The 16297-nt window shown below is 38.1% G+C and overlaps 1 protein-coding gene across 1 annotated transcript in view; it reads left to right on the plus strand.

Moving 5' to 3' along the window:
* LOC149003147 (uncharacterized) overlaps positions 1–16297 on the plus strand; it is a 34216-nt gene that overhangs the window by 6451 nt on the left and 11468 nt on the right. Inside the window, exons 4-6 of the mRNA XM_089138565.1 lie at positions 5672–5743; positions 9534–9575; positions 9700–9789. Coding sequence (XP_088994691.1) covers positions 5672–5743; positions 9534–9575; positions 9700–9789 — 204 coding nt within the window. The remainder of the gene's footprint in view (positions 1–5671; positions 5744–9533; positions 9576–9699; positions 9790–16297) is intronic.

Genomic DNA, 16297 nt, shown 5'->3' on the forward strand with positions numbered 1-16297 from the left:
ACACAAAAGTAACAAAATATCTAAAACCCAAGGTAGAAAGTGTAGGACACGGACCCCAAACATTAGAATGAACTAAAGCAAAAGGGTGGGAAGACCGGTTCACAATCGAGGGTGGACATCTCACACAGTGAAGCTTCCCAAATTGACACGACTCACATTGTAACTTAGAAATATGCTGAAAACGACTATCTAGCAATTTTTAACTTTGCAAAGAGGGATGATCCAGCTGTCAATGAATCTGATGTTGTAGAGAGATGCTCAAACAGTCAACAGACGTGTCAAATAGATACAAGCTCCTAGACTCATGACCCTTACCAAGCGTCTTCTTTGTGGTAAGATCCTGAAAGAGACAAAAGCCAGGGTAAAAAAAAATGTGGCCAAAAATTATATCAGTGGTAAGCTTATAAACTGACAGTAAGTTAAATGGAAATTCTGTTAAATAAAAAAAATAGAAGATAAGGTTAGGGATGGGGTAAGATGAATAGTTCTAATGCCTTTAACTGTGGCATGAGAACCATTCGCAAGGTTGACCATAGAAGTGGATGAACAGAAAAAAAAGATAGTTGGGGTGCTAGTTATGTGATCGGTGGCACCATAGTCAATGATTCAGTGTGTAGAAGCGGATGAGAGGTAGGCTATTGCATTACCTGTCTGTTCAAATGTAGCTGCAGATGGCTGAATTGGGCCACCTGAAGCTGGGTAAAGAAAATAAAGTCTTTTGCAAACATCTTCATAGTTTTATCTTCAGACTATGGGGGCGTAGAGGTGGTCTCTGTAAACTTGAGGGAGTTCGCCATGCAATTTCCAACAAAATTTTTAAATGTGACTTTGCTGACCACAACGATGACAGGTCCTAACTGGTGTATCTGTAGATTCCTGATTGGTGGTATGGGTCCCCCCCTAGTGGCCCCGTGACCACAAGAATTTCCAGAACTAGATCCATGAATATTAGTGAGTGTGGCAGGTGCAGATGTGTCACTAGACGTAGTATCATTGGAGTTCTCTTTGGAGTCTCGGATAACCCTAAAGAAGGTGTCGGATAAGGCGGGCATTTTGTCATCATTAAGGACTTGAGATCTTACTAAATCAAACTCGTTCCTAAGCCTTCCTATAAAACTCATCAGAGAAAGTTGCTCACGCTGGTTTTGCATCTCAATAACATTAGAAGTGATGGGAAGTATAGATTTCAACTCTTCACACATCCTCTTAAAATCTGCAAAATACCGGTCAAAGGCTGATCCTTCCTATCAACTTGGTAGAATTCCTGTGATAGCTCGTATATATTAGAAAGGTTGTTCTGACCAAGGTAAAAACATTCAGATATTCCCAAAGGTCCTTAACAATATCAATATGGGTAACAAGGTGTTTCTCTGTAGAGTTCAACATCTTTGTCCCATAATACGGACATCCATTGTCTCTCAATTAGGCACTGCAATATCAGGTTTTTTTGGTCAAATGACCCTGTTGGCCTCTTTCAAGAATTACTATTTTAACAATTTTCCTCCACTGATGAAAATTACTAACCCCTTCAAGTTTATATTCAGTAAGCTGATAGGAGGAAGAGGATAACAGCTTGGTCATGGTATTTTTTATTTTCAGTCTTAGCTTCACCAATCACGACAACTTCAGCTCAGAAATAGGTCAGAACCAAACCCAATGAAGTCTGTCCTTCTAAGTTAGAACTTAGAACCTGAAATTGAACCCAGATATGAACCAGAAATTAAACCATACAATCCAAAAGAATAGAACCAGACCTGAAATTAGAGCCAACAATTAAATTATGCCTGAACCAGAAATCCAGACCAATATGCAGCTTCAACCTAATTGAACCGAACCAGAACTTGAACCAAAAAAACCCAACCAAAATAGGGCAAAATCAGAATCGATTCATAATCAAGTCACACTAGCGGCAGGAAGTCATTCGATTGTGCACAGAAAGACAGGTATTCAATTGATCAATACTCCAGCAAAAAATTTAATCGATACCATGTTCTAGCAGATCGATCAATACTTTCACTCAAACACTTCAAGTGCTTCTTTTGTAACTAGCAGAAATAGGGTTCTTACCTTACAGAGCCAAGACACAATGCTGTGCAGCCACTCTTCCATAAAAAACAAAGCTTTGGGTGCTTCTTACTCCATCGATTCCTCAAAGAATCAAATGTTGCATCTTCAGGTACTGCTGCCCCTGTAAAAGAGAACTAAGAGCCTCTCAACTTGCAACAGTGAGTCTCCAAGTGTTGCAGGTATGTTTGTGAACTTTAAGGGCTTCAAAACAAAGGTTATCTAGAGCACTTGCTTCTCTGATACCATGTTATAGATTAGATAGGAGAAATAGAATGGCAAGAGGAAGAAGATGAAAGCTAGAGAAGAGGGTAGGAGGGCTTAGTCATCGTGTAAGCCCCTAGCCAATGTCTTTGTATAGAATAGTTCTGAGGTTACAGCTATCACAGTAGATCAAACAAAAAAGGAAACTAAAAAAACGGAAAGTAGGATTCTCAAATCAGTGTAGAACCAATTTGAGATCCTCCCCAATTTTCCCTCTTCCAATGATACCCTTCGAAAACTATTTGCCCATTTAGGAACTTGCCCTTTTGCCCTTGATGAACTGCTACCTGAATCCCAATCCAATTATCATTTTCTATGCAAACTTGATGGGTCCACCACTTCCCAACATGACCAAAGAAAGGAATGCGTTAATCCAGTTACTGAAAATATACAGTAGCATTGATTTTCTTCAGCAGCTATCTTCTGAGATATCCTTCACAACCAGAAGCCGAACCACCTAAGGTGAAAGTGAAACTTTCGAAGGGCCACATGCAAGCTTTGCATCCCTCATCTCCAGCGACCTGTGAGCTTCCCCCCTGCAGATATCTCTGACATATCATCCATAAACAAAGATTAACAAAGCTCTTCATGAGTAAGGAACAAAAATCCACTGAAAAAGTCCAGCCTAGACATTGGGAAGGAAAATTGTTGAACACGATAAATAATTAAAGGGTATCTATGTAAAACACTAATGAAATTGCTTATAGCATTCAAGGAATTGGGTGAATGAGAGAAGTCAACAATGCAAAGATGATGAATTCACTTCCTTATTTCTTTCCTGATTTCTTTTCTTCTCGCTTCATACATGATCCTTGCTAGACTCTGCTTTCGGAGCTTAAAAGAGTCTGCTCCATATATTTCCTTAAGGTCAATTGCTGTTGTTCATAAAAAATGTGTGATACTTTCTTCTTGTTACTTTCTCTTCCCCTTTTCCAAATCAGAGAGAATCTTGCTGGTGAATCTCAGTAGAAGTCATCAAAATCTGTGAGGCTTTGATGGGAAAGGAAGTTGCCATTTGATGCAAGAGCAGGGGTTGAAAGAGGGGGTGGGGGTGGTTTTTAGGCAGCCTCTCTCCTTGTCACCTGATAGGAGTTCTATCTTTCAGCTGATCTTCCTTCTCTTCCATTGATCAGATGGCACACCCAATGATTTCAATTGAAGAGCTGGTTCACCCACTGTGTCATTGTATCTGAGAGAGAGTGCATTTTGGCTTCCTAAGCTTGCTTTTCAAATCATCTCTCACCTGGTACTGTAGGAGTCTGATGCATGCATCACAACCCTATTTGTTTCTTCTGTTTCTCCATTTATCAAGCATCTCAGCACAATAATAGGGACTGTTAAGGTTGTTGAATTGCCCAGTGGGAATCTTCCTAAAGAAGCACTCTATTTATTCAATGAAATAATCGTGATTCAAATAGTAGGGACTAGAAAAAATACTGTATCTAAAGAAGCAGATGTGGAGGTGGTGGTTGGAGGTTGTTTCATCATTCGACAAGTATTTTTGATGGTTGGTGGAGGCTTGAGAAAGCCATTGGCAGTGATTGAACTTCAATCTGAAACCTCCTTTCTGGTTTCTGTTTTGCGGTGGCTTGAGGAAGAAGATGAGGACAGCCCTGCTATTTTCTTTTGCTTAAGGGCTTTTTACTTGAGCATCCAAAATTCTATGCAAGGGCATTCTGGGGATACAAAAGTGATAATCAGAAACAGATGGGAGGTTCATTTTATTGTCAGAAAGGTCAGGGGAGGTCTGAATAATCTACTTCTAAATATAAATAAATGGCAAAAAGGTCCTAAAGGGGAGAAGGAAAATTTAGAAGTACATTATCAAAATTTATAAGATAATTTTTTTTCAGATGAAGACACCATCTAGTGCCTGATAATGGGATTTTTTTCTTTCTCCTCATTAATGTCAAAGAAAATGATATTGTTCCTATTTTTTTGGGCTTTTAAAGGAAAAAGCTGAAAATGCCCATTGGAACAAATCTGACTTAAAAAAGTACCACAGAAATTAGAAAATTCGAAACAGTGATTCATATTCTCCAATGAAGAGCTACTTTCTGAGGTGAGAGCTTTCTTTCACGAACTGAGGAAAAGCCTCTTCATGAATGGTGATATGACCTTATGATGAACTCATCCCATTCAATCAACTCCCACCTCTTAACATTTGAGGTCTAACAAACTGATTCCTTGGTCCCTTGCTTTGACTTTCCAAAAGAGAAATTTTCATGTAAGTGACCCCTTCCCACCCAGAAAAGAACCCTTGCCCAAAACATTGAGTGATGCACAGGCACTCATACAGTATACCTTGTAGAATATTGTTCAGATGTAATGGATCAAAAGTTCCTTGAGCTGGATAGGCGTATTTCTTTTATGCTATACCGAAATGTGACATGTCATAGATTCAGTTTATACTGATTCTGAATGGACAGTTTGCAGCAGGCAATTGATGAATAATGAGTGTTCTCTCCAGTAATGACTTTTAAAAAAGATACACTTCTCTCCAGTAATGACTTTTAAAAAAGATACGCTTCTCTCCAGTAATGACTTTTAAAAAAGATATGCACAATGTACATTGAGTTCACTGCATTTAATGTTTATTCGGATGGTTGTGAATTAGATGTGTGTTCATGTCCCATTGCTGATTAGATATGCGTCCACCATGTTTGCCAAGACTCCATCTTGTGAAAAATGCCAAGTAGTTGTATTTTCTAGGATGTGTGTGCTTATGCTCCAGGGTTGGTTGAAAGGCTTATGTGTTATTTTTTTTTCAGTATTCTGCTCTTGTTTCAAATGTATTTGGCTGCTTTTACCTTTCTACACTGTATAAGGTGATGTTTTTTGGCTTTCTTTTCCAACAAGAGGGTCCTTAATGCCTTCTTCTTTGTTCTTTTTATGTTTGGATGATTCTATCTTCCCTTCGATAAATATATTCATACTGCAATAGTTTCTTAGTGATTGTATTTTGTATGTTATGCAATGGGGACGGGTGCAGAGACCCATCTTATGAATCCATCAATTCATCTTCAACTTCATCGTGCAGCAGCGTTGCTTTTACTGCTTGTGTTTTGGTTATCAAGCTTATTGCTTTTGATGGAGTTCTGAGCTTAATTTTCATGTGAACATTCACGTTTTTTTAATGCATTTTGAGACCAATATCCATCATTTTCCTTTAATCCTTTCTATCAAATGAGATTTATTTTACTTTTACCTACTAAATCTTATATTTCTGCTCAGAGGCTATTTTGGTTCAACTAGTACTTTCTACTAGTCCTTTCTGTTTCTGAGGTATATTGTGGTTACTATTCATGTAGCAGGTATTCAGACAGTTGCTATTTTCATGCAGACTGGTGCCCCAGAGATACCAGTGGCCGCAGCTGATGCCATACCCGACATTATTAATGATTCACCTCATAAGGTATGGGCTTTGTATAATATGGAATACCATCTCAGTCCATGAGCATATTGATTCAATTTTCATGTTTGTGACCTTTATGTATTCCTTTTGTTTAGTTTTGTTTTGACTTTCTTCTAATATTGCCATTACTTAAACTTTACTCAGCCTTAGTCCATCTAAGTAGGGGCAGCTACATGGAGAATGCTTTTCTTCATTCAGCTCTATCAAAGCCATACTTCATACTTTTTGCTATTACTAAGTTAGCGTGTCCTTCCTCCATCCTTCTTGTCATTTTATGCCCATCCCTGGCCCTTTCTTCAATCTAAAGTTTCCAATTCAAAAGCCTCTTTAGCATGTATGCCACTTCAAACGACTTTCTTGAAACTATCATGTTGGAGCTACTTATTAATTAGCTCTATTTTGTTTGTTCCTTATTTTATTGTTGATCCATCTCAACATCTTCCCTTTGCGGCCTTTAATTGAATGAGGGTGGGCAATTAACCAAGATTCAAGATTGTAACAGAACCAGCTCAATGGGATTTAAATAAGGGTTTTAAGCAATTCAGTTAGGGTGCATGGGATGCCTTATTTGGTGGGCTGGAAACAATAATGGTATGTGATTCAGTGAGTTGGTGCTAGAAGATGGAGCCTAATGGGTTGATATAGGTTTAAAGATCAAAGCGAGAAAAGGTTTATGGAATGGTTTCTTGGGATGGGGTCTTATGGGGTAAATTGTTGTGATGGGAAAATAGGGTCTCTAGATCTGGGGTCGGGCTTAAACTCAGATCAAGTCTAGGACTGTAGGTGTATGCAATGTCCTCCAAGTTAGGTTAGATTTGGATGAGTAGTCTAGGAGATATGAGCTTTCTTACTTTTAGGGTTTTAAGATCCTGTATTTTGAAGTACTTGCTGGTTTATTGGGTTTTAATGGTGCTATAGGGGGTAGGTTTTGGATCGAAGGTCACCAGTGTGATGGAGAGTAGGTGTATGAAGCTTGGCTGCATTCTGATGGGTAGTTCGAGTGCTTTGAGATTTCTTGTGAAATAGGGTGTGGGTAACTCACAGGAGGGTTTATGGATTCAAGAAAGGGAAAAAGAGAGGGAAATATGAGGGGTGGGGGGAGCTGGGCTTTCAGCTAATCTGTTGTATAACCTGCTGTTCAATGGTGGATGTGGATTTGATGGAGGTGTAGGCTGAATCCACAGTCACAGTAAGGATCTTGGACTTTAACCACCAAGAACCCCTCAAAACCACCTTGGACTTCAAGCACCTAGGATCCCAGGCCTCTTGGAATTTAATCACCAAGTTATCAACTGAATCTTGAACTCAGATCAGATTATCTCAGAGAGAAAACAACAGAGCTGATGAGCAAATAGCAATTCTTACCATCGATTTTTTTTTGGGGGTTGTAGGAGGCCGTAGGCCTGTCTAATTTCAAATGACTTGAAAACCTGATGGAAATTGGAACTCCAACCTGATTTGGGACTTTGGCAATTAAGACTTGAAACATAAAATAGAATCTCCAAATTCTGCAGACTTTTTAAGGAGCTTAAACTGACAGAGTAGACAACAAGCCTTTTCATTATCAGAACTCTTCTCCACTACTTTACACCTCTCTCTCTGCGTACTGAACACATACCCCAAAAAAAGAAAAAAAGAAAAGGAAAAGAACTTCTACCCGCCATTGCAACCTTTATATAGGAGACTCAAAAATGGTCCTACCCTAAAGAGGAAAGGCCTAACCCAATCCTTAATCTATTCAGGTAACCTAATTAGCTAGAGACTAAAGTAGACTCAAAACAGAAGTCCTAATCCAGCGACTAAATACTTAAAGAAAAACTACTAGAATTACTTAAATTGAATCACTGGTTGAACAGGTTCAATTTTAGAGCAAAAGGAGCAAAGTAAAATTTTTAAGTGTGGAACTAAAAATATGATCCGGTATGTAAACCTAATCACCAGGCTTTAACACCCATAAAAGTGCTATTACATAGAAACGCATGGGATCAAAGGCCAAAAATTTATGTTACCCAACTCTATAATTTAAGTTATGTTACCCAACTCTATAATTTACTCTAAGTAAAGAAGCCCTTTTTGGTGATAAACCTGCATTATAGGTGCCTGGATGCATAGGTAATACCAATGATAGCTTGACTACCATGTATGTATCCATTGAATATAGTAAGGTTGGCCAGGTTGGGCTAGGCTTTTCCAAACCTAATCCCAGTCCTGAATGTTCTTAGCTAAAGCCCATTCCTGCCTTGACCCTAATTCAAACCTAATATTGTTTTTCCTAACCCTGAACCTGGACGGGCCAAGCAAAGCCTAATCCTTGATTGTCCCTGGTTGGGCTGGACAGGGATGGGTTGGCCCTTTCCTTGTCCTTAATTGGCCTTGTCTTTGTCCCCAAGGTTTAAAGTACTGATACTGGGTATCATATTGGTTAGGTGATTTTAAGAGTCATATCATTGTGTATCAAGTATTTTGTCATACTGGCCAATACATTTTGGTGTAATCTACTACGTGCCCTTTGGGGAAAATAGAGAGACTTGTTGACATGTATTGCATTGGTTGTATCCAATATGGAGGCATCGCCTAATAACGCATCATATCGTGGGATACTTTAAATCAAGCCTATCCCTGATTAGCCTTGTCTTGGATTGGTCTTGCCCTTGACACTGGCGTTGGCCCTAGCATAGCATATCTAATTTAAAAAGTATCGTAGCTAAGTCAAAAGAAGATGCCCAATCAAACGATGAAACTTCCCAAAATCTAGTCTCTACTAAAAATAAAAATCAAAGGAATTAATACAAACTTCCAAGCTATTATTATTAAATTTGATGTTATAATATCTTAACTAGATGTATGATAGAAAAATAGAACTTTATAATCTAACCTATTGTTAAATCTAACTTATTTCATATAAAAGAAATAAAATAACTTCCAAGTTGTGATTACTATCTAGTCCTCATTTTTTTAAGGTATATATTATCTAGTCCTTGTTAAACCTGATATCAAATAATATTTGAACTAGATGCAGAAAAAAAAAAAAAAAATAGAACTTTCATAATTTAACATGTTCTTAAATTTGACTCATATGATATATATATATATTGAAAAAATAGTAAACGACTCAGATTTCATATTGTTTGCTTGTCCTCAAAAAAAGTAAAACAATTTATAAATTGATATTCTTGCCTTGAGCACAAAAATCAGGGACTGTCGGGTGAGAGTTGAGACAAACACTAATCCCAAGCTTGCCCTTTGCCCTAATTTAGGGCTAGAATATTTTGGCCTTGACCTGCCCTCAGAGCCAAAATGTTGAGCTTGGGACCTATTTTGGCTTCCCCGGGGGGGGGGGGTTTCAGTGCCACCAGGGATAAACTTGCACTCCTTATATAGTGTAGAAATAATATGCATACCATATTAAATGCAGTGATAATGCATATCGAATCTATGAACTAATTTGGATTATATCTAGCAACATCATTGCAACATTGTAGTAACAACCGTAGAGATCAAAGGGTCACAGTTCGGCTACATCCATTACTTGTATATGGCTGACTCGGACTGAAAAAAAAACCATACCAAATTGATTTGGTACCCCTAGCCACAGTAGTACTGTGTTAAAGACATTAACTATGAATCATGCTAAGTTGGGGAAAGGACTTATTTGCTTGTTAGAAGTGTGTGGGATTTCTTATTTTATCTTACACTTTTGAGATTTATTCAGATATTGGCTTCTTGGGTTTCTGATTTTTAATTTTTATTTTTGTTATTATGGTGTAATGTCTGATCTTTGGTGTTGCAGATATTTGTTGGTGGTATTTCAAGGGCTATTTCATCTAATATGGTAAGTTGGTCAGGAAATTAAGTGATTACAAATCAGCTTTTATATGTTTCACTTTGAGGATGCTAGATTCTATTTACCTCTGCAAATCTCTCTAAGGTTGATACCTGTATGCTATCCTTTCCAGTTCATGGAGATCGCAAGTGCCTTTGGACATTTGAAGGCATTCCGCTTTCAGGTTGATAAGGATCTGAATGAACCAGTAGTTTTTTTGGAGGTATGGCTACTGAATCTGTACTTTTGGCTTATTTCCTAATAACTTCTTTTTTGGGTGAGTCGACCATGGGGAAGTTTGAGAAGGTGTTTTTTCCTAGTATTGTTGTGTTTCCTTATAAGTTATGGTTGTTAGTCACACTTGTCTGTTCATCTATAATATCTGGCAGGTGACTGGTTAACTCATAGATTTATGTCACTTTTGTCCTTAGGTGTCTCAACAACCTTTTTGTCAAAATTAAAATGATTTTCTTTTGGTAGCATTAACTACTTCCTATTATTGTTGTCCTTGTCAAAGTTATTTTGCATGGTTTGCTGACATAATCAGAACTTTTGATTACTGTTAGAAAACAAGCTTTAAACAATCAACATAGCAGTTGAACTTGAACAAAGAAAAGAGAGAAGAAGAAGAAGAGAAGAGAGATGAAGAACTAGTAGAAAAGACCTGTGATTCTTAGCTAAAGAGTCTAGAATCACAGAGCACTTTTATTTATAGCTTCTAATGAATCTAATACAACTTGAGAGACAAGTAATTGTCCTCTAGAAGAAGGAAACAAAATATTACAGCTTTAGTAACTTCCTAACTCCTAAAATAGAAAGTTCTGAAAATAGAAACTACCACCAAAATAGAAACTATGCTTTCTAAAAAACTCCCAAAACTTATGTGGTAAGATTCCCACATTAGAAATAGAAAATATAATCAAAACAACAGCAAAATACTGTTCACGTGAACAGTAAACTCCAAATTTACGTATACTTTAACACTCCCCCTCAAGCTGGAGCATACAAATCTCCCATGCCCAGCTTGCAAATGATAGATCGAAAACTTGGTTTCGAACAGAGCTTTGGTGAACAAATCAGCTAGTTGGTCAGTAGAGCTCACAAAAGGAGTTGCTATAAGCTTCTTCTTCACTGCATCACGCACAAAATGAAAATCTACCTCTATATGCTTCGTTCTCTCATGGAACACTGGATTACTAGCAATGTAAGTGGCTGCCTGATTATCACAAAACATTTTGATAGGGGCAGAAACTGGAAATCCTATTTCCTCTAACATGAACGAAGCCACATCAATTCAGCAGCGGTGTGGGCCATAGCCCTATACTCAGCTTCAACACTAGATCGAGCAATGGTGGACTGTTTCTTACTCTTCCAAGTCACAAAATTTCCACCAAGAAAAGTACAATAACTTGTGGTTGATCGGCGATCAATGACGGATCCAGCCCAATCTGCATCAGAAAAGGCAACCAAGTCCATACTCCGATTTGGTCGATAGATGAGCCCTTTTCCGGGCGCACTCTTGAGGTACCGAAGCACTCTCATCGCTGCATCCCAATGAGCCTTCCTAGGAGACTGCATAAACTGACTCAACACACCAACAGAATAAGAAATATCAGGACGAGTAACAGTAAGATAAATAAGTTTCCCAATAAGACTCCTGTAACGATGGACATCATCTAACAAGTCACCATCATCACGTCCTAGCTTCAACTGAGGATCCATGGGAATGTCACTAGGTTTAGAAGCAAGCATGTCAGTCTCAGTCAAAAGATCTAACACATACTTTCTTTGTGACAAACTTACTCCTTTTTTACAGCGGATCACTTCAATCCCTAAGAAATATTGTAGATCACCTAAATCTTTGGTTTGGAAAAATTTTTGTAAGTGTGCCTTAATTGTATGGATTGCATCAACATCATTGCCTGAAAGGACAATATCATCAACATAAACTGCCATAATGACAACACAATCACCCTGCCGTCTAACAAACATAGAGTGATCAGAATAACATTGTACTAAACCAAAAGACTCCACAGTCTTGCTAAATTTCTCAAACCAAGCCCGTGGAGACTGTTTGAGTCCATAAATTGGATTATGAAGCCTGCAAACACGAACACTTTCCTCCCCCTGAGCAACATACCCTGGAGGTTGCTCCATGTAAACTTCTTCATGAAGATCACCATATAAGAATGCATTTTTTATGTCAAGTTGAAAAAGAGTCCAATCATAATTCACAGCCAAAGATATCAAGACACGGACATAATTAAGTCTTGCCACAGGAGAAAAAGTCTCAAAATAATCTACACCATATGTTTGTGTATAGCCCTTAGCCACCAAGCGGGCCTTAAGCCTTTCAACCGTACCATCAGAATGGTACTTAATTGTATACACCCACCGACAGTGGACCACATCTTTCCCAGGAGGTAAGTTGACTAAAGACCATGTATGACGAGAATGTAAAGCATCCATTTCCACATCCATAGCGGCTTTCCAGCTAGGAATTTTAAGAGCTTCGGTATGATGGGTTGGAATATGAATGGCAGAAATAGACAAAGCAAGGCAACGAAAGCTAGGAGGGAGATGAGAGGTAGAAACAAAATTGGAAATAGGATAAACAATGTTAGAGTGTAAAGTGCAAGTACGAGTACCTTTCCTTAAAGCAATTGGTAAGTCATCTGAAAGCAGAGTGGGATCTCCACTAGAAGAATCCGCCGGTGGAGAGGATGAAGAAGGAACATCCGTAGGGCCAGCTTCAGGCTCCACTAAAGGAGAGCCGCTAATATTGTTAGGAGGAACTCTACCATCCACAATATGTTCTGGCAACTTATGTCTTCGTTGATAAACCTGTAGAGGAACATTGCTAGTGGAAGGAACTAAAGAGGGAATAGGAGGAGTATCATCCAAAACATTTTCAACAGACACAGATTGACTTAGATAATAAGGAGTGTCTTCAAAAAAGGTCACATCCGCACTTGTAAATTGTTTGCGAAGAACCGGATCGTAACAACGAAAACCTTTTTGAGTGCGTGAGTACCCAAGAAAAATACACTTAATAGAACGGGGGAAAGTTTATCCAAAGGATGTGGTATGTGAACAAAACACACAACCAAAAGTTTTGGGTGGAACTAAAAACGGTTCTCTATTGGGAAAAACAATTGAAAAAGGAGATTTTTCAAAAAGCAAAGGCATAGGCATGCGGTGAATTAAATGACCAGCAGTCAAAATTGCATCACACCAGTAACTCTTTGGAACATTCATCTGAATCAAAATAGCGCGTGCAACCTCCAAGAGGTGACGATTTTTACTTTCAGCCACTCCATTTTGTTGGGGAGTGAATGAACAACTGGTTTGATGAATCATTCCAAGAGAATCACACAAGTTAGATATATCATGTTGCACATATTCTAAAGCATTATCAGACCCAAAAATTTTTAATAGGAAGAGAAAATTGAGTCCGAATTTCATGAATAAAACTTTTAAATGTAGTTAAGAACTCTGTCCGATCCTTTAAAAGATACAACCATGTAAGACGGGAGAAATCGTCCACAAAAGTAACAAAATATCGAAAACCATGCCTATTACTAATTCTACAAGGGCCCAAAATATCGGAATGAACAAGAGAAAATAAGGACTCACTACGAGAGATAGAGCGTGGAGGATAGGTGGCATGATGATGCTTCCCTAACTCACACGCTTCACAATTTAATCTAGACACTGATTTAAAAGAAGGAAATAAAATTTTTAATCTAGGTAAAGACAGATGGCCTAAACGACAATGCCACTGGAGAGCATCTACACAATCATCAGAAAGAGCCGCAATAGGGGTAGCATAGTCCAGATAGTAGAGTCCGTTCCTTTCACACCCTCCACCAATCGTCTTCCTCGTGTGAAGGTCCTGGAAAACACAATAAGTGGGAGTAAAAGTCACAGAAAGCGGTTTAGTGCTTTAGTTAATTGACTAACGAGATAATAAGTTAAAAGGAAAGTTAGCAACATGAAGTACGGATGATAAAGTAAGAGAAGGTGGAGGAGAAACACTTCCAGAGCCTAGAATAGGTGTGGAAGTCCCATTAGCTATGACAATAGAATTTTTAGTGGTAGATTTAGAAAAAGAGCTAAAAAGTGATGACTTACCAGTCATATGGGAAGAGGCCCCTGAATCGATGATCCAAGGGGTGGGAGTAGAAGTGAGAAGTGATGTGTTACCTGTATGAGAAAGTGTGGCAGCGAAGTACTAGTGGATGTGGAAGCGCCGCCGGTTTCAATATTTTGCAATCGGCGAAGGATTTGGCTTACATCATCTCTTAGAGTCTTAGACAAGTCCCCCTGAAGAAGATCCGAACCACTATCGTTGTTTGCTACTGATGATCGGTACCACCATCGAAACGGCATGATTGGCAAGGTGCTTGGCCCCACTCGGTTTTCCATGTTTAGCCCAACAAGCTTCCACTAAGTGCCCTGGTTTACCGCAATGAGTACAAAGTCGAGATGTCTTATCGACAAGTTGAACACCATGACCTCCAAAAGACCTACTAACTACCCTTGAACCACGACCACGTCCCCTTCCATAAAAGGTAGTGAAGGCTGAATTTTCTCCTTTAGAACTTTTGTTTGGAGAACTCCCTTCAGGCAAGGCAATACGTTGAAGTTTAGAATATGCTTCACTAAGATTAGGGACATGCTCACCAAGAAGATGTCCTTTGATGATTTCAGTTCAGGGGTTCAATCCTGCAAGAAACTTAGACACAAAAAATTCATTCCGTTGGGCTTTTAGCTTCTCTATATCAGTGGTGAGAGGTTGAAAGACATTCAACTCCTCCATCATGCCTTTAAAGGAGTTGTAATAATCCTGCAGAGACTTGTTAGCTTGCTGAAATTGAAATAGCTTTTCATAAATATTAAAAATCCGAGTCATATTTTTAGCTTGGGAATAAGTCTCTTGCAAATCATTCCATATTCCTTTTGCAGTCTTATGGAACATAATATTCGCTGCAATATCAGGTGCCATACTATTCCACATCCAAATTTTGATGATTGCATCTTCTTGGATCCAACTAAAATAGGATTTGTCAGTCTCAGCAGGAGGTTCATCCTCAATGAACTTAAGCTTACCTTTTGCAAGTATGTACACCCGAACCGCTTGTGACCACAACAAGTAATTAGAACTACCTTTGAGCTTGATAGATGTAATTTGAACGTTTACATGATCTCCTTGAGATCCTTTTGATTCAGCCGTACTCATGATTGAGTCATGTTTAAGTGAAGACATTAAACTGAGGTAGATAGCACTCAAATCAGTTTTCCAAAACTTGAAGTAGAATGAGCAGAAAAAAAAAATTCTGCAACCTTAGGACAAAATAGGAGAAAAAAAGAGAGAGGTAACAAAGGTATCCAAGTTCTGGAACGTGTAAGAGTAAGGTAATAGGTAGAGAAGATCAGTTCACATGAATATCTGATCTAACAGTCCATAATATACAGCATTAGGTGGTTGCACACCAAGGAAACAGAAAAAAAAAGAATTTCAGAAGAGAATATTGAGAATAACACTATTTTGATTCAAAAAAAGCTCTGATACCATGTTAGAAAACAAGTTTTAAACAATCAAAATAGCAGTTGAACTTGAACAAAGAAAAGAGAGAAGAAGAAGAAGAGAAGAGAGATGAAGAACTAGTAGAAAAGACCTGTGATTCTTAGCTAAAGAGTCTAGAATCACAGAGCACTTTTATTTATAGCTTCCAATGAATCTAATACAACTTGAGAGACAAGTAATTGTCCTCTAGAAGAAGGAAACAAAATATTACAGCTTTAGTAACTTCCTAACTCCTAAAATAGAAAGTTCTGAAAATAGAAACTACCACCAAAATAGAAACTATGCTTTCTAAAAAACTCCCAAAACTTATGTGGTAAGATTCCCACATTAGAAATAGAAAATATAATCAAAACAACAGCAAAACACTGTTCACGTGAACAGTAAAAACACTGTTCACGTGAACGGTAAACTCCAAATTTACGTATACTTTAACAATAACTACTTGAACTCGTGATAATCTGATGACTGCTTACGTGACTTCCAGGGTACTTCTAACTCCCCGTTTGTTGTAATTGTTGTGGAATGGCTTATTGATCCATGATCTCAAGCCCTTTATTTATAATTAAGTGGAAAGTAGACTATTACAAGGAATAGAGTTTTACATGAATGCAAACTCTAATTGGACTCCTAGTAGAATCCTACACTCCCCCTCAAGTTGAGGCATAGATATTAGTCATGCCCAACTTGCCTATAATAGGAAGGAAATCTCTTTCTTTCAAACCATTAATGAAAACATCTGCTACTTGGTCTCCAGATCGTACAAAAGGCATGTAGATAAGCCCTTGTTCCAACTTTCCTTTGACAAAAAACCTGTCAATTTCAATGTGCTTAGTTCAATCATGTTGCACCGAATTATTAGCAATACTAATTGTTAGAAAACAAAGCATTAAATAATCAAAACAACAGCTGAACTTGAACAAAGAAAAGAGAGAAGAAGAAGAAGAGAAGAGAGATAAGGAACCAGTAGAAGAGGCTTGTGATTCTTGCTTAAGAGTCTAGAATCACAAAGCCCTTTTATTTATAACTTCTAATGAATCTAATACAACTTGAGAGACAAGTAATTGTCCTCTAGAAAAAGAAAACAAAAAATTACAACTTTAGTGACTTCCTAGCTCTAAAAATAGAAAGTTCTGAAAATAGA

Source organism: Hakea prostrata, chromosome 10, assembly GCF_041222555.1.
Source record: "Hakea prostrata isolate BN-2017 chromosome 10, UWA_Hpros_2, whole genome shotgun sequence".
Taxonomy (NCBI): Eukaryota; Viridiplantae; Streptophyta; class Magnoliopsida; order Proteales; family Proteaceae; genus Hakea; species Hakea prostrata.